This window comes from Somniosus microcephalus, unplaced genomic scaffold (genome assembly GCF_052327205.1).
Source record: "Somniosus microcephalus isolate GS21.2 unplaced genomic scaffold, FLI_Smic_1.0 unresolved_chr7, whole genome shotgun sequence".
Classification (NCBI taxonomy): Eukaryota; Metazoa; Chordata; class Chondrichthyes; order Squaliformes; family Somniosidae; genus Somniosus; species Somniosus microcephalus.
This window is the reverse complement of record NW_028225185.1, coordinates 3,684,924-3,709,714: the sequence shown is the minus strand read 5'-3', so window position 1 is coordinate 3,709,714 and position 24,791 is coordinate 3,684,924. Positions and strand designations below refer to the sequence as shown.

The 24,791-nt window shown below is 49.4% G+C and overlaps 1 protein-coding gene across 1 annotated transcript in view; it reads left to right on the top strand.

Moving 5' to 3' along the window:
• ash1l (ash1 (absent, small, or homeotic)-like (Drosophila)) overlaps nt 1–24,791 on the top strand; it is a 255,851-nt gene that overhangs the window by 77,140 nt on the left and 153,920 nt on the right. The window contains 1 exon segment of the mRNA XM_085978244.1: nt 20,553–20,657. Within this exon segment, the coding sequence (XP_085834370.1) occupies nt 20,553–20,657 (105 nt within the window).

Here is a 24,791-nt window from a genome sequence, read left to right as displayed (position 1 = left end):
ACCATAAATGTATTTTGATGCTTTGGCAACATAAGATGTAACTTATCATGCAATAAAGCGATTTGAATTGTGAATTGTGAATTGGGTGGGGGTTTGGGGGGGGGTGGGGGGGGGTGTGTGTGTGTGTGCGCGCGCGTGTGTCGGAGTGTGTGTGTGAACAATACTTGATGGGTGTGTAGAGATTCACTGATGGAGTCGCTTGAGCCTGCAAATTAAATTGCAGCCTTATTTCTCTCACTCCAGTTTATATGCTTGTAAGGGGACAGTCAGAAGTGTCGCTGGAATGATGCAGAAGGCTGCTAGCGGTTATCTTGATGTCACAGCAGAACGTACTGTTGTGATTTATAAGGGTCGGCTTCTCCAGTGTGAGTTCTAGGAATCGGAGGCAGTGGTTGGTATTATCAAATGGAGCGGTTTCCCACAGGGAAAGCTCATTGAGTAATGCAAGACGCATGCTTCAGCTTCAGCATGGACTTCTGTGCAATATTTCATTTAGAAAAAGGGGCAATATAAATTTTACAGTAAAATTAATTTGTAGTAACGCTTACTAATAAATAAAATAATGATTTTACACATTTTTACCCTTGTGGAGATGGGCATTTTGCAACTCTGCTTCCCTGCGGAGACGCCTGAGGAATATTCGGTTCTGGGCGGTTTTGGCGTGTATCCTGGAGCAGTTCCGTTGACTTTAATGGGAACTGGTGCCTTCGACTGGCCTGGCAACATGTCTGGAGCTGGCCAACCCTGGGTGGTGGGGGAGGTCTATAAAATGCTACCACTGGATGCTGCTATGTTAGTTGGCAGGAATGTTTTGGAATTGGGTGATTTGAGCTCCCCTGCACAAGGCCCTTTTGGAAGTGCCCTGCTCACATTGAAGTCAGTGGAGCTTGTGTGGGCGATGTGCTGCCTCCCCATAGCCTGTGGTGCCAGAGGAACTGAATAAAGAAGCTGAGCCATGGAATTTTGCTCTTCCCAGGGTAGATTTTCCAGCTGTGGGCTATTAGGGCCTTTAGCGGAGGAATTCTATGTACAATTTATGAATGTGGGAACATTGCAGCCTCCTGTCGGCTCTGTGAGTATCCGCTGCTGCGAAGGTTTGCTCGTCGGTTTACTGTGGAGCCAAAGTTACCACATTTAGCGCTTTAACATAGAAACATAGAAGATAGGAGCAGGAGTAGGCCATTCGGCCCCTCGAGCCCGCTCTGCCATTTAATGAGATCATGGCTGATCATCCAAATTCAGTACCCTGTCCCTGCCTTCTCCCTATATCCCTTGATCCCTTTAGCTTTAAGAAATATATCCAACTCCTTCTTGAATATAGTTAATGAATTGGCTTCAACTGCCTTCTGTGGTAGAGAATTCCACAGGTTCACCACTCTCTGGGTGAAGAAATTCCTCCTCATCTCTGTCCTAAATGGCTTACCCCTTATCCTTAGACTGTGACCCCTGGTTCTGGACTCGCCGACCATCGGGAACATCCTTCCAGCATCCAGTCTGTCCAGTCCTGTTAGAATTTTATAAGTTTCAATGAGATCCCCTCTCATTCTTCTAAACTCCAGCGAGTAGAAGCCCAATCGACCCAATCTCTCCTCATACGTCATTCCTGCCATCCCAGGTTATCAGTCTGGTGAATCTCTGCGAGAGCTGAGCCGCTGACCCCTAAACAGACTAGATGCAGGAAGGATGTTCCCGATGGTGGGGGAGTCCAGAACCAGGGGTCACAGTCTAAGGATAAGGGGTAAGCCATTTAGGACTGAGATGAGGAGGAATCTCTTCACCCAGAGAGTGGTGAATCTGTGGAATTCTCTACCACAAAAGGCAGTTGAGGCCATTCATTAAATATATTCAGAAGGAGTTGGATATATTTCTTAAGGCTAAAGGGATCAAGGGATATGGGGAGAAAGCAGGGACCGGGTACTGAATTTGGATGATCAGCCATGATCTCATTGAATGGCGGAGCAGGCTTGAGGGGCCGAATGGCCTACTCCTGCTCCTATCTTCTATGTTTCTTATGATATAAAACAAGCTGGTCACCAACCCAGAGAGACTGGTCAGAAACTCTGGAGCAAAGTCTGTTTCACTCACAGAGATGCCACATCCTTGTGGACGAGGCACTGATCGGGAGAGCAGCACTAATCAGGTCAGCTCAAGCCCTTCGCTTCCCCCCACCCCCACAAAATGCACACACCAGAAGACAGCCCGTGAGGAGGGGCATCAATCCCAGCTCAATGTCGGGAAGCCGTTCCATGATATGAACCCAGCATTGAAGCAGAAACCGCCCTTCCGACTGTCAGGCGTACAAGGCTGTAGATAAAGACAGCAAACTATGCCCAGCGGGGGCACACTCCACATGTAGCCCTCTTTATTCCGATGAGGCCTAGAGTTGTAATAAGTTTGGGTAACGGGAATGGTTGGTGATGTAACAAAAGGAGAAAGATGAGTGGATTTTGGCAGATAATTTATTGCGTCCAACAGTCATATGTGTAAGTCTGTGTAATTTCCCTATGGGCACACGCTTGGGGTGATTCATCCATGTGTGTTTGGTATTAGCCAGACTGGTGTGTAAGTTCCTCACCTTGGCACCAGAAAGTCCCCAAAGTGAAAAGGATAGACCTCAAAAACTGTCCCTAATCTCCTCTGCAATGTCTGCCTCATCTTCTGCTGGTTTAGCCCCTCGGAGTCATGGCATGGTCATGTTCTCATTCAATTCAGAGTGCAGCAGCTTTGAATCGTGCTGCATACTTTGGCCACGGCGTGCTGTCCCACACACCATCTGCAACCGTTGGTTGAATGCAAGACTTTTGCCAGCCTGCGTCCATGTGGGTGCTGTGGATCACGTCCAGGAACTTGGGGAACAGCAATGATGTTGAATTGTTGCTGTGTCCTCACAGCAGCTGCGCTAAGCATCTGGAAATGGATGATCCTTCTGGAACTGTATTAATCATGTCTCGGCTGCAGGTGGACCTTGTATGCTGGCTAATGCCGGCTAAATTGCTGCGAGGTAATTGGAACGATGCAGCACTGAAGAGTTTAAGTGCAGCTGTGACCTTCAAAGCCACAGGCAGTGTGCTTCTAGTCACAAAGACCCTCAAGTCATCCGCTACCATTTGACAGAGTTCAGTAATTGCCTCCCTAAATGCTGCTGCTCGGATAGTGTCCAATATGAGGTTCTGGCCCTGCAGACCCTTCCCCTAGGATATGGTCTTCTCCTGGGAGTCCTGCACTTGTCGTCTTGAACCTCGCATTTATCCTGCTCTTTATCCGGTCGGTGGCCACGAGAAGATGTAAAAATGATGAGAATGCCCCATTAGCATTAGCTCTGAGCTGAACTTGGCAACCTGTGCACAGGCTTCTGAAGTGATTAGATTTGTGATGGTGGCCTATTTTAAATGTATGCACTGTAACACGCACACATGTGCACCCTTAATGAACTTAATTGGTGTTTTTGCAGTGGGTTTGGAGATATCCTTCTGACATCACAAACCTTGATTAAAAAGTAGTAACCTCTGCCCACGGATGTAGTGCCCACAGCACTGCTGTTTCTAAGTGGCGTACGAATAAACAGTTACACAAATATAAGCAGATGAGGCAGTGTAGCTGTTTAATGCAGAGATCAAATCCTATTCGATAGACACTATTGAAGCAGCATACAGTTAGTTATATGGAGTCCACAGCACAGAAACCGGCCATTCGACCCCAACTAGTCTATGCTCCACACTCGCCTCCTCCCACCCCTCCTTCATCTCACCCTATCAGCACATCTTTCTATTCCTTTCTCCCTCATGTGTTTATCCAGCTTCCCCTTAAATGCATCCACGCTATTCGCCTCGACCACTCCCTGTGGCAGCAAGTTCCACATTCTCACCACTCTCTGGGATGTTTTACTATGTTAAAGGCGCTATATAAATGCAGGTTGCTGCTGTTGTAGTAAAGAAGTTGCTGCTGAATTCCTTAGATTTATTAGTAACTATCTTGTATTGATGGTCTTAGTTTTAGTCTCCCAATCCTCCCCCCCACCACCTCACAAGTGGAACCATCTTCTCTACGTCTACCCTATTGACCTCCTTCATCATTTTAAAGACTTAATTTAATTTACAGCATCTAGGGAGGCAAACTGTGTGAAGTAGTAGCAGAGGACTTGAGGGTCTTGGTGACTCGAAGCACACTGCCTGCGGCTGTGACGATCCCAGGGATGATCAAATCAAATCAACTTTTATTGTCATTGTTAGTGCACAAGTGCAGTGCAACGCAATGTAGGCTTGCGGCTCCCGAGAGTGTACATTTAGATTAAGACATTTAAACATTCACCATACATTTGGCTTGTAATACATTAACATAAACCTAACCATAATAAAGTGCATTGGCAGATGTGCAGGCTTTAGAGTTTATTTGTGGAGTTCAGTAGGATGACAGCCCTGGGAAAGAAGCTGTTCCTAAATCTGGTCGTTCGGGTGCGAATGCATCTGTAGCGTCTCCCAGATGGCGGGAGGGCGAACAGACTGTGGCTGGGGTGGGTAGGGTCTTTGATGATGGACCGTGACCTCCGTAGACAGCGTTTCTGGTAGATGTGCTCTATGGTCGGTAGCCGGGTGCCGGTAATGCGTTGGGCAGTTTTGACTACCCGCTGCAGGGCTTTCCGGTCATAGGAGCTACAGCTGCCATACCATACTGTGATACAGTTTGTCAGGATGCTCTCTATTGTGCAGCGGTAAAAGTTAGAGAGGATCAGGGGTGACAGGTTACATCCCTTCAGCCTCCTTAGGAAATATAGGCGCTGCTGGGCCTTCTTCACCAGAGAGGAGGTATTGAGGGACCAGGAGAGGTCTTCCGTGATGTGGACTCCGAGGAACTTAAAGCTGTCCACCCTTTCCACCACAGCCCCATTGATGTGGATGGGGGTGTGACTTCCACCTTTGGACTTCACTTATGTAGAGAGACGAGAGAAGCTGGGATTGTTCTCCTTAGAGCAGAGAAGGCTTAGGGGCAATGAAGGCCTTTTGTTTTTGACTTGCCTACAAGACTCCCAGAAGTGAAAGTTAAACCGTTGAACTCATTCTCCCTTCCCGCATTTGAAAAGTAAAAATATTCTAGTCGAAAGCTACGTCTTTGAACCACTAATACGATAGCAGAATACGGCGGATGCTGGAAATCCGAAGTAACAACAGAAAACGCTGGAGAAACTCAGCGGGCCAGGGCAGCATCCGTGGAGAGAGAAACAGAGTCAATGTTTCAGGTCGAAACCCTTCCTCAGAACTGGAAAAAAAGCAGGAAAAGGAACAGATTTTAAAGGGGGAGGGGATGAAAGAACAAAAGGGAAGGTCAGTGATAGGATAGAAAGCGGGAGAGATTGAGAGACATTGCGAGATATTCAAGGCGAGAGGAGGTGGTAATGGGGCAGGTTAAGAAACCAAGGGTGGCTCTAGATGGGGTGTGAATTGCGCTGGCAGAGTGAAGGACAGCTGTCCTGTGGGAGGGAAGAAGGAAAGCCAAACAGAAAGTGTGGATAAAAATATAATATATATATATGTGATAGGGCAGCACGGTGGCATAGTGGTTAGCACTGTTGCCTCACAGCACCAGGGACCCGGGTTCGAATCCGGCCTCGGGCGACTGTCTGTGTGGAGTTTGCACATTCTCCCCGTGTTTGCGTGGGTTTTCTCCGGGTGCTCCGGTTTCCTCCCACAGTCCAAAGATGTGCGGGTTAGGTTGATTGGCTATGATAAATTGACCCTTAGTGTTAGGGGGATTAAATACGTGGGGTTACGGGGATAGGGTGGGATATGTGTTGGTGTAGGGGTTACGGGGATCGGGTGGGATATGTGTCGGTGCAGGCTCGATGGGCCGAAATGGCCTCTATCTGCACTGTGGGATTTCTGTGATAGGGGCCGAGGTTATGATCTGAAATTGTTCAAAATCAAATCAAATAAAATCAACTTTATTGTCATTGTTAGTGCACAAGTGCAGTACAATGAAATGTAGGCTTGCGGCTCCCGAGAGTGTACATTTGGATTAAGACATTTAAACATTCAACATACATTTGGCTTGTAATATATTAACATAAACATGACCATAATAAAGTGCATTGGCAGATGTGCAGGCTTTCGTGTTTATTTGTGGAGTTCAGTAGGATGACAGCCCTGGGAAAGAAGCTGTTCCTAAATCTGGTCGTTCGGGTGCGATTGCATCTGTAGCGTCTCCCAGATGGCAGGAGGGCGAACAGACTGTGGCTGGGGTGGGTAGGGTCTTTGATGATGGACCGTGACCTCCGTAAACAGCGTTTCTGGTAGATGTGCTCTATGGTCGGTAGCCGGGTGCCGGTAATGCGTTGGGCAGTTTTGACTACCCGCTGCAGGGCTTTCCGGTCATACATGTTGAACTCGATTTTGAGCCCAGAGGGCTGTAGAGTGCCTCATACAGTATTATTATTTTTAATTCCAATCAAACTGTTAACTGTAGCCCAGGAATTGATGCATGTGCCATTGTGGATTGATGTTAACTAGGGCAGTGTGTTCGGTGGGAGCCAAAGGCTGGTGGTTAGCTCATGACATCCCATTGTCTTAAACTTAGACAATAAATAGATGGATCTTGAGTTTTAGCAGTGTTGCATCCCTTCACTTTGAGCTCACATCTGTCCTTAATTCAGCACAAATCTGTACTAAATTGACATGGTCATTCAGTCGTGTACTGGTACGGGGAATTGAGATGTCCCACAGGAGCAGCAGGGCTATTCTGGATCAGGAGGAAGAAAGATTGGGAGAGTACATTCAATGCACCCACCCACCCACCCACCCAAATACTTCAATCTATTGCGATGTACCATTTCACATCCCAGTTTGTACCGAGACTGATGATGGGAATTGTAAGCGTCAGTTGAAGTCAAGTCGGAAGTGAAATTGGGCAGGGTGTTAAACGGGCATCGGTCTGATCCTGTCCGTTTTCCACCAGCTGGGTTAGGTTCAAATTCATTTCTCTGAACCAGCCTGAAAGTTGATCCAGAAGCACCTTAGCTGGAAAAATCCATTGTCAGCTGACTGGTACTCAGGACCTCGAGCTCCTCTGGGCACACACGGGCCGTTCCCCTAACATAGATAGACTTACACAGAATGTACAGCACAGAAATAGGCCATTCGGCCCAGCCAGTCCATGCCCGCGTTTATGCTTCACTCGGGCCTCCTCCCATCCTTCCCCATCTAACTCTATCAGCATATCCCTCTGTTCCCTTCTCCCACATGTACTGAGGATCATAAGAACATCAAATCAAATCAACTTTTATTGTCATTGTTAGTGCACAAGTGCAGTACAACAAAATGTAGGCTTGCGGCTCCCGAGAGTGTACTTAAGAAGTAGGAGCAGGAGTCGGCCATACGGCCCCTCGGGCCTGCTCCGCCATTCAATAGGATCATGGCTGATCCGAACCTAGACTCACGTCCACTTCCCTGCCCGCTCCCCGTAACCCCTAATTCCCTTATCAGCTAGGAAACTGTCTATCTCCGTTTTAAATTTATTTAATGTCACAGCTTCCACAGCTCTCTGGGGTAGCAAATTCTATAGATTTACTACCCTCTGAGTGAAGAAGTTTCTCCTCATCTCAGTTTTGAAAGGGCAGCCCCTTATTCTAAGATCATGCCCCCTAGTTCTAGTCTCACCCATCAGTGGAAACATCCTCACCGCATCCACCCGATCAAGCCCCCTCACAATCTGATATGTTTCGATAAGATCGCCTCTCATTCTTCTGAACTCCAATGAGTAGAGGCCCAACCTACTCAACCTTTCCTCATACGTCAACCCCCTCATCTCTGGAATCAACCGAGTGAACCTTCTCTGAACCGCCTCGAGAGCAAGTATATCTTTTCTTAAATATGGAAACCAAAACTGTACGCAGTATTCCAGGTGTGGCCTCACCAGTACCCTGTATAACTGCAGCAAGACTTCCCTGTTTTTATACTCCATCCCCCTCGCAATAAATGGATGTTGGAACATCACTGAGTCTGGGCAGAGACCCAGGAATGGCCGGCCTCCCTGGTAGAGGAACAACTAAGATGAAGAAGCCCCTTTTCCGCCAGAGCTATCTTTAAGTATGAACGCAGGTGGGTGGTAGTGGGTTGAAAGTGCTCCTTTTATTGAGCACATTGTTGGAATATTGCTCTGTTTAGCCTGTGTGATACTTGCCCGCGAGTGATCAGTGCTGACAGTGTGTGTGTGAGAAAAGTGTTCTGTTCCTTTGTACTGACGTCACTCACTTGAATGGACATGGAGTGTGTGCTAATGGCAATGTTCCACAGTGTGCGCACACCAAGTCGAGGTCACAGAGGGAGGAAATGTCACAGTTGGTCAACCCAACTGCTGCCACACCTTCTAACAGTTGTTTTCAGAGCGCCATTGGTCAGTGTCTTGGCTCCAGCCCATCTCCTTGGGGAAGATATGCATGTGTGAGATGAGATTCTAAGAAAGAGGGAGGATTTTTTTTATTTTTCTTAAACGGGCCAGAGGGAACAATTGTAGCCTCGCTACAGACTGCGGGAAAACAAGCGAGACTAATTCTTTCCTTGTGTACATTAGTCAGACTTCCAACTGTGCTTGCTGCCCATCCTAATCTTCGAAAGAGTCATGCCTAAAGTATGTTTATTCATTAAACGTTGGCAGGACGTCCCGGTAATTATTTGCATGCTGAGGCAGCTTGTGGCAGTGGTGGATTCAAATGATCAGAAACCTGCAGAACCGCAGCTGAGTCACTGTGGCTAACCGGAGTAACAAAAGCAGGGCTTGTGTCAGTTTGGCAACACAGTCTTGTGTAGTGAGAGGCTAGGAAGAGGCGTTTGCTCCGTTTACCTGCACAAAGGCGATAGTTGGGAATGCTCCCGTCCCAGGGCGGTGTCAATCTTCTTCTGTTCATATCAGTGTCTTTTATTGGCTTGCATTTCCTCCTTATTTTTCCCCCTCTCCATTATTCCCATCAAATAGTCTGGTAAAGTTTGGTTTGTCGGGTCTCCTGACTGAGAATTAAAAAATACATGTCTCATTTACTATCCTAAAAGCTTCCCGCTGCTGTAAGCAGCGAGGTTCGCTGTGGTTCGTTCAGGGATACACTTGCTTGCAGATTGCATTTCAGATTTTCGACATATTTGGTTAATATTTGTGACCAGCCAAATTCTCGTAATTATTGAAAATTATTCTGTGTTTTTTTTTGAGGAAAATCACACGCTCTCGCTCGCAGTTTCTCATGTCAACCATGTCGTTGTGGGTAGGCAGAAGCTGTGCTGCTTTCTTCTAATCCATTCACCCCCCCCCCCCCAACCTGCCAGGAATGAAAAGATCTGAGGGACAGGCACCCTGGCTCGCACGCAGCTCTGCTCTTCTGCACTGTGGCTTTTCCTTTCCTGAGGAGAGGCTTGTCGCTCCTGCAGAGAGAGAGAGAGAGAGAGAGAGAGAGAGAGAGAGAGAGAGAGAGAGAGAGAGAGAGAGATATATAGATATAGATAGATAGATTCGGAATGGCTGATGTCATGTTTCACAGTTGGGCTGAGTTTCTGGCCAGGCGGGGTGTGCGAGACCACCTCGCTGCGCTGCCACATCTAGGAAGCTCCTTCATCAGAATCAGCCTATTCCACTGACGCCTGCTCGCTGTTGTCAGATCTTACTTTTGCGGCCCGCTTCACTGCATCACTTGTAATAGAAAATAGGAGCAGGTGTAGGCCATTCGGCCCCTCGAGCCTGCTCCGCCATTTAATGAGATCATGGCTGATCATCCAAACTCAGTACCCTGTCCCTGCCTTCTCCCCATATCCCTTTATCCTTAAGAAATATATCTAACTCCTTCTTGAATATATTTAATGAATTGGCCTCAACTGCCTTGTGTGGTAGAGAATTCCACAGGTTCACCACTCTCTGGGTGAAGAAATTCCTCCTCATCTCTGTCCTAAATGGCTTACCCCTTATCCTTAGACTGTAACCCCTGGTTCTGGACTCCCCCGCCATCGGGAACATCCTTCCTGCATCTAGTCTGTCTAGTCCTGTTAGAATTTTATAAGTTTCAATGAGATCCCCTCTCATTCTTCTAAACTCCAGCGAGTACAAGCCCAATCGACCCAATCTCTCCTCATACGTCATTCCTGCCATCCCAGGTATCAGTCTGGTGAATCTTCGCTGCACTCCCTCCATGGCAAGAACATTCTTCCTCAGATAAGGCGACCAAAACTGCACACAATACTCAAGGTGCGGTCTCACCAAGGCCCTGTACAACTGCAGCAAGACATCCTTGTTCCTGTACTCGAATCCTCTCGCTATGAAGGCCAACATACCATTTGCCTTCTTAACCGCCTGCTGCACCTGCATGCTTACCTTCAGCGACTGGTGCACAAGGACACCCAGGTCTCGTTGCACTTCCCCTTCTCCCAATCTATTGCCATTCAGATAATAATCTGCCTTCCTGTTTTTGCCACCAAAGTGGATAACCTTGCATTTATCCACGTTATACTGCATCTGCCATGCTTCTGCCCAATCACCCAACCTGTCCAAATCATACTGGAGTTTCTCGGCGTCCTCCTCACAGCACACACGCCCGCTCAGCTTTGTGTCGTCTGCAAACTTGGAGATATTAATGTAATTTATACTGACAAATTGACCAGATTAAAAATTGCAGATTATCTGATGATTATTTAACAATCAGCAAATGGCTCACTTGGCAAACCCATCGTTGCACTTTGCAGTTATGGTGTCCTCCCCCATCTAGTTTTGAATGGGATGCTCCAGTTCTGAAGGTTACTACCAGTAAATCCGAGGGAAACAAAGCAGGGCAGCAGATGTCTGCGTTTCGCCTGCTGCACGTTAAGGCGCTGTGCTCGTGCCCTCGCGTATGGGATTGAACCCGCTTGGCACACACGAGCAGCCTTAAAGGTGCCCCGTCCCATCCATCCAGTTCTTGACTGGGCCAAAGGTGGCAGCCCTACTACAGGAAACTTTGTGATATCCGGCAGCGACGGGAGCGGCGTGTTGCCGATCTATCAAAACTGCCGGACATACAAAGTTAATGTTGAAGCATACGGAAGTTTTCATCTCCATATCTGACAACAAACACTGTTGCTTAGCAACAGCTTCTAAAGTCTCGGCTGCAGCTGCAAGCGTCTCTAGCTGAAGCTGTTGCTATAGCTACAGACCTTGCAGTGCCTGACTGGGGGGAAAAAAAGAACGAGAACTAAAAAAACGGCTCCTGATTTTTGCCGTTAGATCGAGTATTCCGGACATACAACCTCCGGATAAACCAAAGTTTCCTGTACTACCACCTGTACGGTACCAGTTGTAACGCTTTCATTCAGGCCTGCTGTGAAAAATTGCTGAGTTCGCTTGGATTTTTTAAAAAAAAATAAAGACTGGAATTAATTTTGGTCCCTGGTTTGCGAACTGGGACAGCTAACACGTGCTGCTGGAAAAATGTCATCGGAATGAACTGTGGTTTGCTCAGCCGTGGTGTCAATACATACCGTGCCAAACACTGAACACACATTAACCAGGAAGTTGTCGTCTTTATGATGGTTTGATCTATCCAAATCATGTTTAAACTTGCAGTTATTTCAGTCAGCGATAGACGATCTGACCCTGAGGAGACTTGGCACAGCCCGAGGTGTTTTCAGTTGTCAGTTACTGGTGGTTACTGTCAGCTAGCTGCCCGTTTCCTCCTCTTTCCTGCTTTTGTCCGCCCGTTGACACGAAGCACTTGGAAACCGGAAGTCTGTTTACTCTGGGAGCCTCTGGTGCTAAAGTTAAAGCCACATTTAACAGAACCTCGTTAATGAAAACCTGCTGCCTCGTGGTTCCTGAACTGTCAGTGATAATAAACGAATCTGGATTTGCTCTTTCTAGATTTGCTGGAGTGATGAATTATAATGGCAGGAGCAGGGCCCTCAGGATCTTGCAGAGCACGAGGGCAGTGAGATGTGAGCCACCCTGCTCTGCCGACTGCTGCTCTTGTCGCACTGCATCTGAGCTGAACTTTCAAACCGTACAAATTAATGGGATTAGAATATTACTGCTGGACTAAAGAAGCTTGTGGATGTAATGGTTTTAGAGAGCGGCTGGAGAGAGTTGATTAAAACACAATTTGGTACATTTGTCCCATATTTCGGAGGGTAAAGAATCGTCTAATGTGCAAATATTGTGCGAGGATTTTAAAATAATTCCTTAAATAACCCTGCCAAGGCCCAGGAGTAGATTAGCGTCCATCTGAACACATCACTTCATTTGGACTTGAGACACAGACTTGGTACAGTATGCAGATGACGCTTGCGTCTGCGTTCACTCGGAGGTCGAACTCCAAACCATCGTCAACACTTTCACCGAAGCATACGAGAGCATAGGCCTTACACTAAACATCCGTAAGACAAAAGTCCTCCACAACCTGCCCCTGCCACACAGTACTGCTCCCCGATTATCAAAATCCACGACAAGGCCTTGGACAACGTGGACCACTTTCCATACCTCGGGAGCCTACTGTCAACAAGGGCAGACGTCGACGATGAAGTCCAACACCGCCTTCAGTGTGCCACTGCAGCCTTTGGTCGCCTGAGGAAGAGAGTGTTTGAAGACCAGGACCGTAAACCTGGCACTAAGCTCATGGTCTACAGAGTAGCAGTGATACCCGCCCTGCTGTATGCCTCAGAGACATGGACCATGTACAGCAGGCACTGCAAAGCACTGGAGAGGTACCACCAACGCTGCCTCCACAAGATCCTGCAAATCCATTGGAAGGATAGGCACACCAACGCCCCCAGCATCGAAGCTCTGACCACGCTTGATCAGCTCCGATGGACGGGTCACATTGTCCGCATGCCCGATACGAGACTCCCAAAACAAGCACTCTACTCGGAGCTCCGGCACGGCAAGAGAGTCTCAGGTGGGCAGAGGAAACGCTTCAAGGACACCCTCAAAGCCTCCTTGAAAAAGTGCAACATCCCCACCGACACCTGGGAATCCCTGGCCCAAGACCATACAAAGTGGAGGAGAAGCATCCGGGAAGGCGCCGAACACCTCGAGTCTCTTCGCCGGGAGCAAGCGGGAAGCCAAGCGCAAGGAGTGCACGTCAACCCAAGCACCCTACCCACCCGCCCCTTCAACCACCGTCCGCCCCACCTGTGACAGAGACTGTAGGTCCCGCATTGGACTCATCAGTCACCTGAGAACTCATTTTTAGTGTGGAAGCAAGTCATCCTCGGTTCCGAGGGACTGCCTAAGAAGAAGACGACATAAGGGGCAGCCACCCTGCTTTTATGTGCAAGCGATAAATGGCCATGACTTTGTACCCTGATTGTGCATGCTGTCTCTTTTCTGTATGTGCTGCCAAAGTAGTAGGTATTCTGAAATTCTTGCCAATGGAATGTATTTTTTGTCAAATTATTACTTGTTCAGAACCAATCCCCATTCATTGTTTGCACTTCACTAAATGTCACCACTGATTCCGTCTGTTCTATCCTGGAGACATGGCAACAGATGCTGCATCACATCAGCTGACACCTCCGTCTAAAGCACAGCTCCAGCTGACCACCCTCATAAATAGGTAATGCAGTCACCATAGAATCATTGCGGATATTTCAACAAGGAAGGGGGTCTATTTGACCCATTGTGTCCATGCTGATGCTGCGAGCTCACCCATTGGACCTATCTACAGGAAACTTTCGCTTTACCGGCACCTAAATAACCGGAAATCTCGGTTAACCGGCAAAATTCAGGAGTAGGTTTTACTTCATATTGTACTCGCCTTCCTCCATCTGTTGCTGTGCAAGGGTGTGGCTGCAGCTGTTGCTAAGCTACAGAGACACTTGGAACTTGTGGCCATTGTTCTGCACTTGTTGCTAAGCAACAGGGTTTGTTGCTTTATATGGAGCTGTCAGCTCTCCCTATCTTTTACTGTAACGTTCGGTTATCCGGAATTTTTGATGAACTGGCACCACGTCGGTCCCGTCTGTGCCGGATAAAAAAAAAAAGTTTCCTGTATTTGAATCCCATTTCCCTGCTCCTTCCCCCACACACTTTAATCCTTTTTTTCTGTTAACACTCTCGATTCCTTCCGGGGAGGGAGAGCAAAGGGAGACGGGATGCGCAGAAGTCTGTGGGTTGAAAGGCGCAAGAGGGGGATGTGTGGCTGGAGGAGGTTATCGGGTCAGGGAGGGTACAAGACACTGGAGGGATTTGAAGATGAGAACCAGGATTACGATTTGGTGCCAGTGTAGGTGGCCGAGGACAGAGGTGGTGGGCAAGTGGCGCTCAGTGCAGGAGCAGGGTGGGGTTTTAGAGGGCGGACAGGGGAAGGCCAGCAAAGAGAGCCTTGGAGTCATCAAGTCTCGAGGTACCAAATTAAGGGTTTCGGGTGGGGGGGGGGGTGTTGAGGTAGGAGTGGAGCAGGGCAGCGTCGCAAGGTGGAAGCAAGAGGCCTTGGCGAAGAGGATGCGTTGAACACAGTACTGAGATTGTGCGCAGATTTGTTCCGACTGAGTGAGTGGCCAGGGAGGGGCATGCCACTGGAGCCTAGGGAGCAGTTTACAGCAGGCATTACAACAATGGCTTTGGCCTTTCCGGTGTTCAGCTGAAGGAACTTGCTACTTATCCAAGACTTGATGTCAGATCGTATGTCAGACAAGTATGTTTTCTTTGTAAAAGCTACTTAAATACTGTGTTTGGCCATTCAGCGTTTCAAACTCTCGCTTTGTGTTTCTGATTACAGAGTTGAACATTAACTCGCACCAGGGGAACAGGTGGTATTTTTGTTCAGTGTTGGACATTAGCAGTTTCATTCATTATAAACTATATTGTACGCTCCCCCCCCCCCCCCCCCCCCCACCTCCCTTCCTAAAGGCTGCAGGCTGGGTCCCCGTCGTTTATGCAGTGTTGTTTTATGGAACATTCACTGGAGCATGCACCTTATTTTAAGCTGCAGTATGCTTGGCTCCCAGGGGCTGCTTGGAATGGTTGCAAACATTGCGCCCTCATTATAACGAGACAAATTTGAGAGATGAAAGGAAAGCTGTTTTGAAGCAAACTGTTAAAATGATCCCAGTATAATTTATTCAGCCTATTTTTTTTTTTAAAGCATTTAGTCAGTATAGCAAGTTACTGGAAATGTTCCCAGCCACATGACATACTGTAGTACTACTTATGGCCATTTTAGTCTCCTTTCACGTTTCCCCTCGTCCCCACAGAGAGTTGGCATGTCAGTACAGCAAGCAATTCGGAAGGCAAATGGCAGGTTGGCCTTTATTTCAAGGGGGCTGGAGTATAGGAGTGAGGAAGTCTTGCTGCAGTTGTACAGAGACCACACCTGGAGTACTGTGCACAGTTTTGGATTCCTTACCTGTGGAAGGACATCCTTGCCTTCGAGGCGGAGCAACGAAGATTCACTAGATTGATTCCTGGGATGAGAGGGCTGTCCTATGATGAGAGATTGTGTAGAATGGGCCGATACTCTCTGGAGTTTAGAAGAATGAGAGGTGATCTCATTGAAACATACAAGATTCTGAGGGGGATTGACAGGGTAGATGCTGAGAGGCTGTTTCCCCTGGCTGGAGAACTTTTTAAAAATTTGTTTATGGGATGTGGGTGTTGCTGACAAGGCCGGCATTTATTGCCCATCCCTAGTTGCCCCTTGAGAAGGTGGTGGTGAGCCGCCGCCTTGAACCGCTGCAGTCCCGTGTGGTGAAGGTACTCCCACAGTGCTGTTGGGGAGGGAGTTCCAGGATTTTGACCCAGCGACGATGAAGGAATGGCGATATATTTCCAAGTCGGGATGGTGTGTGACTTGGAGGGGAACTTGGAGGTGGTGGTGTTCCCATGCGCCTGCTGCCCTTGTCCTTCTAGGTGGAAGAGGTTGCGGGTTTGGGAGGTGCTGCTGAAGAAGCCTTGGCGAGTTGCTGCAGTGCATCTTGTAGATGGTACACACTGCAGACACGGTGCACCGGTGGTGGAGGGAGTGAATGTTTAAGGTGGTGGATGGAGTGCCAATCAAGCGGGCTGCTTTGTCCTGGATGGTGTCGAGCTTCTTGAGTGTTGTTGGAGCTGCACTCATCCAGGCAAGTGGAGAGTATTCCATCACACTCCTGACTTGTGCCTTGTAGATGGTGGAAAGGCTTTGGGGAGTCGGGAGGTGAGACACTCGCCACAGAATACCCAGCCTCTGACTCGCTCTTGTTTCTACAGTATTTATGTGGCTGGTCCAGTTAAGTTTCTGGTCAATGGTGACCCCCAACTAGGTGGCACAGATAAGGGGTTGACCATTTAGGACTGAGATGAGGAGGAATTTCTTCACTCAGAGGGTGGTGAATCTTTGGAATTCTCTACCCGAGGGCCGTGGATGCTGAGTTGTTGAGTATATTCCAGGCTGAGATCGATAGATTTTTGGACTCTCGGAGAATCCAGGGATACGGGGATCGGGCGGGAAAGTGGAGTTGAGGTCCAAGATCAGCCGCGATCTTATTGAATGGCGGGGCAGGCTCGAGGGGCCGAATGGCTTCCTATTTCTTATGTTCTTGTGTGTGTATGTATGTGCAAAAATATTTTCGACTACTTGAGCAATGATGAGCTAAGTCCACGAGTGAATTTAGGAGGGGGCAGTTTAGCAGCTATTGACCATGCACTTGGTTTCTGCTGGGAACTTCCATGGGCTTTTCAGTCGGGTTGAGTAATCTCGGTCCGTTTGGTGAAAAACTGGTCTGAAAATGTGACGCCAAAGTTGCTGGTGCGGGGGAGTGGTGCACGGCCCCTCTGGTGTGCTCGGTTCATGCGAGTCAGATGAAACCTCCTGCTTTTCAGTCAGTCTGTGTGTGTGTGTGTGTGACTCAATTAAAACCATGTGTGGCTGTGGTTTAACTGACATAGGAAGCTTGGGGTCCAGAAACGAACACAGCTTAACTTTTCAACGGTGCCTGTCATGTTTAGCAGTGTGTTACACATCTTGTGCCAAGTACAGAGTGATGAGACCAGTCTTCTCCCCGCCTAATTTATGTTGATGTTTTCCTAGGGGTCTGACAGCTGAGCAAATTGGTGAAGCACTATTTTATTTATTTAAAAAGGTTGACTGCCCCACTTTAATCTTTTTAAGTTCCTGGTCTCCGCTCTGCTGCTGTTAAAGAAAGACAGACTTGCATTTCTAAAGCGCCTTTCACGACCACCGGATGTCCCGAAGCACTTCGCAGCCATTGAAATGTAGTCACTGTTGTAATGTAGGCAACGTGGCAGCCAGTTTCCGCACAGCAAGCTCCCACGAACAGATGTTGATTTGAGGGCTAAATATTGGCCCCAGGCCAGCGTGGAGAAATGGTAGCAGCCCCCCCACCCCCCTCCCCACGTTTGCCTGTTGCCTTGTTCTGGGGATGGTGCAGCCTCTGGATACACCAAATCTTTGGGGGATGCCATTGTGAAATGAACAGGTGTTGAACCTCATTAAACCTTGGTTTTATGCCAGCCCTGCAAGCCCATGGTGTCCATGGATGAAGGATCTGATGACTTTTACACTGTGCTACCATCCTCTTACAAAACGTCAACGAGCATTTGAGAATGTGAATTCTCTGCTAAAATTCTAATGTAATTGAAACCCGCTTTCTTCAAACGCCAGCTCCCATGAATGCCCGGTGATTAAGGGTGATAACCAGTGTGATAACAGCTAAGCCATACATACCATTCGGTTCCAGATTCAATCCTTTCTCTCTGCTCAGTACAGCAGTACGGATGTCATTCTTGACCACAGTGGGCAGGTGGGGGGGATTATTCAGTGTTCCCATTCCTGATTTAATTGCCCAGTGACACCCACCACCTGCCCGACCCCCCCCCCCCCCAACCAGAAAGGGGGAGAGGTGTACATCCGGTAAGAATCAGACAGGATCCAGGTTGGCGGTGATGCCTCCCACGGTTGAATCACGCGTCGTTGCTCACTGCCTCGGGCCACACGTGAAGAATGGTTACTTGGCCGATGTAGGAACGGCTGCCCGGCACACACCTGAAGAGGGAAGGAAATTGGAGGAGGAGGTGGGGGGGATTTATTTTTTATAAAACATCTTAGTTATCTAAGCTGCACTGTTTAATAATTTAAATAAAATAATCAGAAATATTTAGATGCAGCGTAAAAGATTATTGGTATAGAACACGCAAAAGCAACTGTTGGTCGTCCTCGTACGTGTCTTCATACTGTTCCCTTTGGCCGCGATTAACGCTCCTTCCGTGACCGTAACCACCTTCGTACCAGCCATTAGGGTGGTTAGTCCTATGGCGGGAGGGTTTTACGGGCTCCCACAACCCATACGAGGGGGGTGGGGGCCACCCACACACGCAAGTATCCCGCTGGATGTCAACCCAGAATTTAGAGCCGGAGCTCCGACTCCACTTGCCGGGACTGTCTGGAGCGGGGTTCGAAACCCTACGCCTTCTGGCCCAGCGGCGGGGATGCTATTGCTACGCCAAAGGCCCACTCCCAACTGTTGGTAATCTCAAGCTAGACCGGTGGAGTGGCTGATCATTAGTGTAAGTCCAGTAAGTGGATGTAATGCTGTGAATAAAAACAGAAATTGCTGGCGATACTCAGCAGGTCAGGCAGCATCTGTGGAGAGCGAAACAGAGTTAACGTTTCAGGTCGACGACCCTTCCAAAACGTTAGCTCTCTTTCGCTCTCCACAGATGCTGCCTGACCTGCTGAGTATTTCCAGCATTTTCTGTTTTTATTTCAGATTGCCAGCATCCGCAGTATTTCGCTTTTGTAATGCTGTGAATGTTTCTCAGCACTTGTCTGACATAAAGAAAAAGAAAGACTTGCATTTCTCCAGCGCCTTTCACGACCACCGGATGTCCCAAAGTGCTTTACAGCCAATGGAGTACTTTTTTTTTGAAGTGTAGTCACTGTTGTAAAGTAGGAAACGTGGCAGACAAATTTTGCGCACAGCAAGCTCCCACAAACAGCAATGTGATATTGACCAGATAATCTGTTTTTCTGATGTTGATTGAGGGATAAATATTGGCCCCAGGACACCGGGGTGAACTCCCCCCTGCTCTTCTTTGAAATCGTGGCCGTGGGATCTTTCACGTCCACCTGAGAGAGCAGACGGGGTCTCGGTTTAACGTCTCATCCGAAAGACGGCACCTCTGACAGTGCGGCGCTCCCTCAGTACTGCACTGGGAGTGTCAGTCTGGATTTCTGTGCTCAAGTCTCTGGAGTGGGATTTGATGAACAGGTTTGGAAGTCTTTCCCTGAAACTCATTTGAAAAAAGAAAAAGTGCAAAGAACTTGTAGAACAATAATAAATCTGCAGACTTGGTTTAATGTAACCCGTATATCGTACCTCTCTCAAATGTTTCAAAGCGCCTCAGGTTCAGTGTTTACAGTACAGTGACTGCTGGTATATAGGCAAACATAGCAACCATCAATATCCCACAAATCAGTCCAAAGATGTGCAGGTTAGGTTGATTGGCTATGATAAATTGACCCTTCGTGTTAGGGGGATTAAATACATGGGGTTACAGGGATAGGGTGGGATATGTGTTGGTGCAGGGGTTACGGGGATCGGGTGGAATATGTGTCAGTGCAGGCTCGATGGGCCAAAATGGCCTTTATCTGCACTGTGGGGTTTCTGTGATACTGTGAAATCACAATGAATAACTTTTTTTTGATGTTGTTTGGGGGAGGAATGCTGGTTCTCTATGCTCCCAATAGATGGGCTCCTTAATGTCTTCCTGAGCCATCAGAACGTGGTTTAATGTTTCCCCGAGGGACAGAACCTCCATAAAAGTAGCACCCCCTCGGTACTGCGTGTCGGCCTGGATTGTGCACTTGCGGTTTAAAGTGGGGCTTGATCCCACAACCATGGGAGGTACTGCTGAGCCAAACTGCGCACATTTATGATGAACTTTGCCACAATTTGTGATGCACTTGTTATCGAGCTGCCCCTTCCTGGTGCTGGTATACTTGTACTCACCCCTGCCTTTGTCACCTCTAGACTTGACTGTTCCAACGCACTCCTGGCCATCCTCCCACGCTCTACCCTCCACAAACTTGAGGTCATCCAAAACTCAGCTGCCCGTGCCCTAACTCGCACCATGTCCTGCTCGCCCATCTCGCCTGTGCTCGCTGACCTACATTGGCTCCCAGTTAAGCAACGCCTTGATTTTTAAAATTCTCATCCTTTTTTTCAAATCCCTCCATGGCCTCCTCGCCCCCTCCCTATCTCTGTAACCTCCTCCAGCCCCACAACCCTCCGAGATCTCGGCGCTCCGCCAATTCTGGCCTCTTGACCATCCCCGATTTTAATTGCTCCACCATTGGCGGCCGTGCCTTCAGCTGCCTGGGCCCCGAGCTCTGGAATTCCCTCCCTAAATCTCTCCACCTCTCTCTCCTTTAAGACGCTCCTTAAAACCGACCTCTTTGACCAAGCTTTTGGTCACCTGCCCTAATATCTCCTGATATGGCTCGGTGTCAAATTTTGTTTGATAATCGCTCCTGTGAAGCGCCTTGGTATGTTTTATTGTGTTAAAGGCGCTATGTAAGTTGTTGCATCATTTTCATTGTTCCTGTTTAATACAATCTACAGGTATGCAACCAGCACAGGACAAACCGGCGCCACAGAGGCATCAGGACAGTGTTAGTTGCAGTCCCACCAGAAGGAGAACTCCATCAGAGAGTGCAACATTAGCAGGCAAGTCCAGAATTCATCTTTCTCTTCTCATTTTCCTTTCTCAGCCCCAGAAACCTATCAAAATGTCCCTCTTGATCCCCAGAATCGGACTTTGCTCTCTTGCTCGCGGCCCAACCAAACTGTCCCCAGACGCCCCCCGCCAGGGCTCCTGTTGATCCCAGGGTTCGACAAGTCCTAAACCAGTCAGTTGTGAAATTGACCCAAAAAGAATAGACAGACTCGCATTTCTCCAGCGCCTTTCACCAACTCGGGACGTCCCAAAGCGCTTCACAGCCAATGAAGTACTTTTTGAAGTGCAGTCACTGTTGTAATGTAGGAAACGCGGCAGCCAATTTGCGCACAGCAAGCTCCCACAAACAGCAAAGTGGTAATGACCAGATCATCTGTTTTAGTGATGTTGATTGAGGGATAAATATTGGCCCCAGGACACCGGGGAGAACTCCCCTGCTCCTCTTTGAAATAGTAGCCATGGGATCTTTTACATCCACCTGAGAGGGCAGATGGGGCTTCAGTTTAACGTCTCATCGAAAGGCGGCCCCTCCGACAGTGCGGCGCTCCCTCAGTACCGACCCTCCGACAGTGCGGCGCTCCCTCAATACTGCCCCTCCGACAGTGCGGCGCTCCCTCAGTACCGCCCCTCCGACAGTGCGGCGCTCCCTCAGTACCGCCCCTCCGACAGTGCGGCGCTCCCTCAGTACCGCCCCTCCGACAGTGCGGCGCTCCCTCAGTACCGCCCCTCCGACAGTGCGGCGCTCCCTCAGTACTGCCCCTCCGACAGTGCGGCGCTCCCTCAGTACCGCCCCTCCGACAGTGCGGCGCTCCCTCAGTACCGCCCCTCCGACAGTGCGGCGCTCCCTCAGTACTGCCCCTCCGACAGTGCGGCGCTCCCTCAGTACCGCCCCTCCGACAGTGCGGCGCTCCCTCAGTACCGCCCCTCCGACAGTGCGGCGCTCCCTCAGTACCGCCCCTCCGACAGTGCGGTGCTCCCTCAGTACCGCCCCTCCGACAGTGCGGAGCTCCCTCAGTACTGCCCCTCTGACAGTGCGGAGCTCCCTCAGTACTGCCCCTCCGACAGTGCGGAGCTCCCTCAGTACTGCCCCTCTGACAGTGCGGAGCTCCCTCAGTACCGCCCCTCCGACAGTGTGGAGCTCCCTCAGTACTGCCCCTCCGACAGTGCGGCGCTCCCTCAGTACCGCCCCTCTGACAGTACGGAGCTCCCTCAGTACTGCCCCTCCGACAGTGCGGAGCTCCCTCAGTACTGCCCCTCTGACAGTGCAGCACTCCCTCAGCCTGCGCTGGGGTGTCAGCTAAATTTTTTCTTGTGCTCAAGTCTCTGGAGTGGGACTTGAATTCGTGACCTTCTGACTCAGAGGCAAGGGTGCTGCCCACTGAGCCAATGAACTAAGTATGAAAGATATTTTTTCACCAATCTGTTTTTTGTTTATTTCAACAACATCAGTCGTCTTGCCCGGAGCCGAATGTGAATGGGCAAGGCCAGTGGGTGTACGCTCGTGCATTGTGCCGACCTATTGGGGAGCAGTGGGAAGGAGCATCGCTACTGCTTCTGTGAGAAACCTTTCAAAAGGTTGCACAGTTTCCATTTCACACACTGAATTGTGGGCGCCTCTGTGCTTTTGAGAAGCATTCCTGGCCTGTCGTGTTTGTTGTACAGAGACATAAATCACCCCCCTGCAGGAAAGTTCTAATCCTTCTGATTGCTGGCATCGTTGTGCCCATGTAAACCAAACGGAACAAGTTCGATGAAGCAATCGCACATTTCCCAATTCCTAATTGAAACCCAAGGCTGAAGACCAGACCAGATTAGATTCGGTGCACTCTTCCATTGCCTGTCCTCGGTGTCACCTTGGTCAAACGTTTTACCCACGGTCCTATTAGCTGGTCTTTGGCGTGTGGCAAGCAGCCTGTCTGCTGCACTTGTTGATTTCTTCGAGAATCCTGGCAGTAACGCAGTGAGTTGTTGTTGCCGGTGATTAGTTACCCCTCGCTGTAACACTCCTGCTCGAACCGCTTGATCTATACCCAGCAACGGAAACCACGGGACACTCCCCTCGCAGTTGTACGCTCTGCACCACAAACCCGGATCACTAACCTCGCAATTGCTAATGTAGCCCAGTCTGTCAGAGCCTCTGCGACTGAATAACCACATGACACGGCTCTCGCTATCGTCTCACCCGCTTATCTACGATCTCGCCCGCGATGCCGCAACCTTTCATGTAACCTGCTTTTGTTTCTGGTTCTCGCACTGACACAGTAACCACATAACACACCCCTCACTATTCCGTGACCCCATATATCACAACTCCTGATAGTACATGTTTATATGACTCCCCCTTTGAAGCGAAACCTACAAAAAACAAACCTATTGCATGCCCTGCAGCGTGATCCAACGTGTCCTCTGACATTGCACATGACCCCCGTCCTAATTGATCATTTGTTCAAACTGTTCCAACAAATACACTCCTTTTTTATTTAATCTGCATGACCCAGTTAAAGTGGGAGCCTGTTGTACGGGTGACCTTGTACTTAATCGGTGTCAGCAGTGGCTCTCTGCGTGGTTGCTGAATGTTAACTCTTCTGCAAGGAATTAAAATTGATGAACCACTGTAATCACAGCAGTGGAGAGGCTTGTTCTCGACTTGTGGCCGTACAGATTTATTCGAGTGGGTCCTTCTACTTAAATCAGATGCTCACCCAACCTGTTGAACAGAAAGCTGTTCAGGTCTTGGTGGGGCAGCTTTTTCCTCTAGTTTTATTTACAATGACATCTTATTTTTAGGATCTAAAATCAAAATCAAACCTGCCTGAAAATCTCCCTTGGGTGTTTTTCCAGAGAGTGGCTTTAAGCCACTCCATTTGGTGACAATCAGGTGAGCTTTTATGAATTCGACCTTTTGCCTTCCACTCCCTCAACAAGCCGGGGGGGGTGGTTGGAGCGCAGAGCAGAAGGTCAAAGGTTGCCTCCCGGTCTGTCTGAGTTAGCTTATCTCGGCCAAAGAAAGAACAACTCGTATTTCTATCCCACTTTTCACCACCTCAGGACATCCCAAAGCACTTTACAGCCAAATAAGTACTTTCTGAGTTGTGGTCACTGTTGTAATATAGGAAACGCAGCAGCCAATTTGCGCACAGCAAGCTCCCACAAACAGCAATGCGATAATGATCAGATCACCTGTTTTTTTAGTGATGTTGATTGAGGGATAAATATGGCCCAGGACACCGGGGAGAACTCCCCCTGCTCTTCTTTCAATAGTGGCCATGGGATCTTTTACATCCACCTGAGAGGCAGATGGGGCCTCGGTTTAACGTCTCATCCGAAAGACGGCCCCTCCGACAGTGCGGCGCTCCCTCAGTACCGCCCCTCCGACAGTGCGGCGCTCCCTCAGTACCACCCCTCCGTCAGTGCGGCGCTCCCTCAGTACTGCCCCTCCGACAGTGCGGTGCTCCCTCAGTACCGCCCCTCCGTCAGTGCGGCGCTCCCTCAGTACCGCCCCTCCGTCAGTGCGGCGCTCCCTCAGTACCGCCCCTCCGTCAGTGCGGCGCTCCCTCAGCACCGCCCCTCCGACAGGGCGGCGCTCCCTCAGTACCGCCCCTCCGACAGTGCGGCGCTCCCTCAGTACTGCCCCTCTGACAGTGCGGCGCTCCCTCAGTACCGCCCCTCCGACAGTGCGGCGCTCCCTCAGTATTGCCCCTCCGACAGTGCGGCGCTCCCTCAGTACCGCCCCTCCGACGGTGCGGCGCTCCCTCAGTATTGCCCCTCTGACAGTGCAGTGCTCCCTCAGTACTGCCCCTCCGACGGTGCGGTGCTCCCTCAGTACTGCCCCTCCGTCAGTGCGGTGCTCCCTCAGTACTGCCCCTCCGTCAGTGCGGCGCTCCCTCAGTACTGCACTGGGAGTGTCAGCCTAGATTTATGTGCTCAAGTCTCTGAAGTGGGACTTGAACCCACCACCTTCTGATTCCGAGGCGTGGGTGCTGCCCACTGAGTCACGGCTGACACTTGGCTGACGACCAAGGCACCAGTGGGGGGTACTGCAGCTGGTCTCCGTGCTCGGGGGCGGAGGGAGGGATCAGACTGGGTTCCTGCTCTTAATCATCATTCAGTGACTTTTGCTGTAA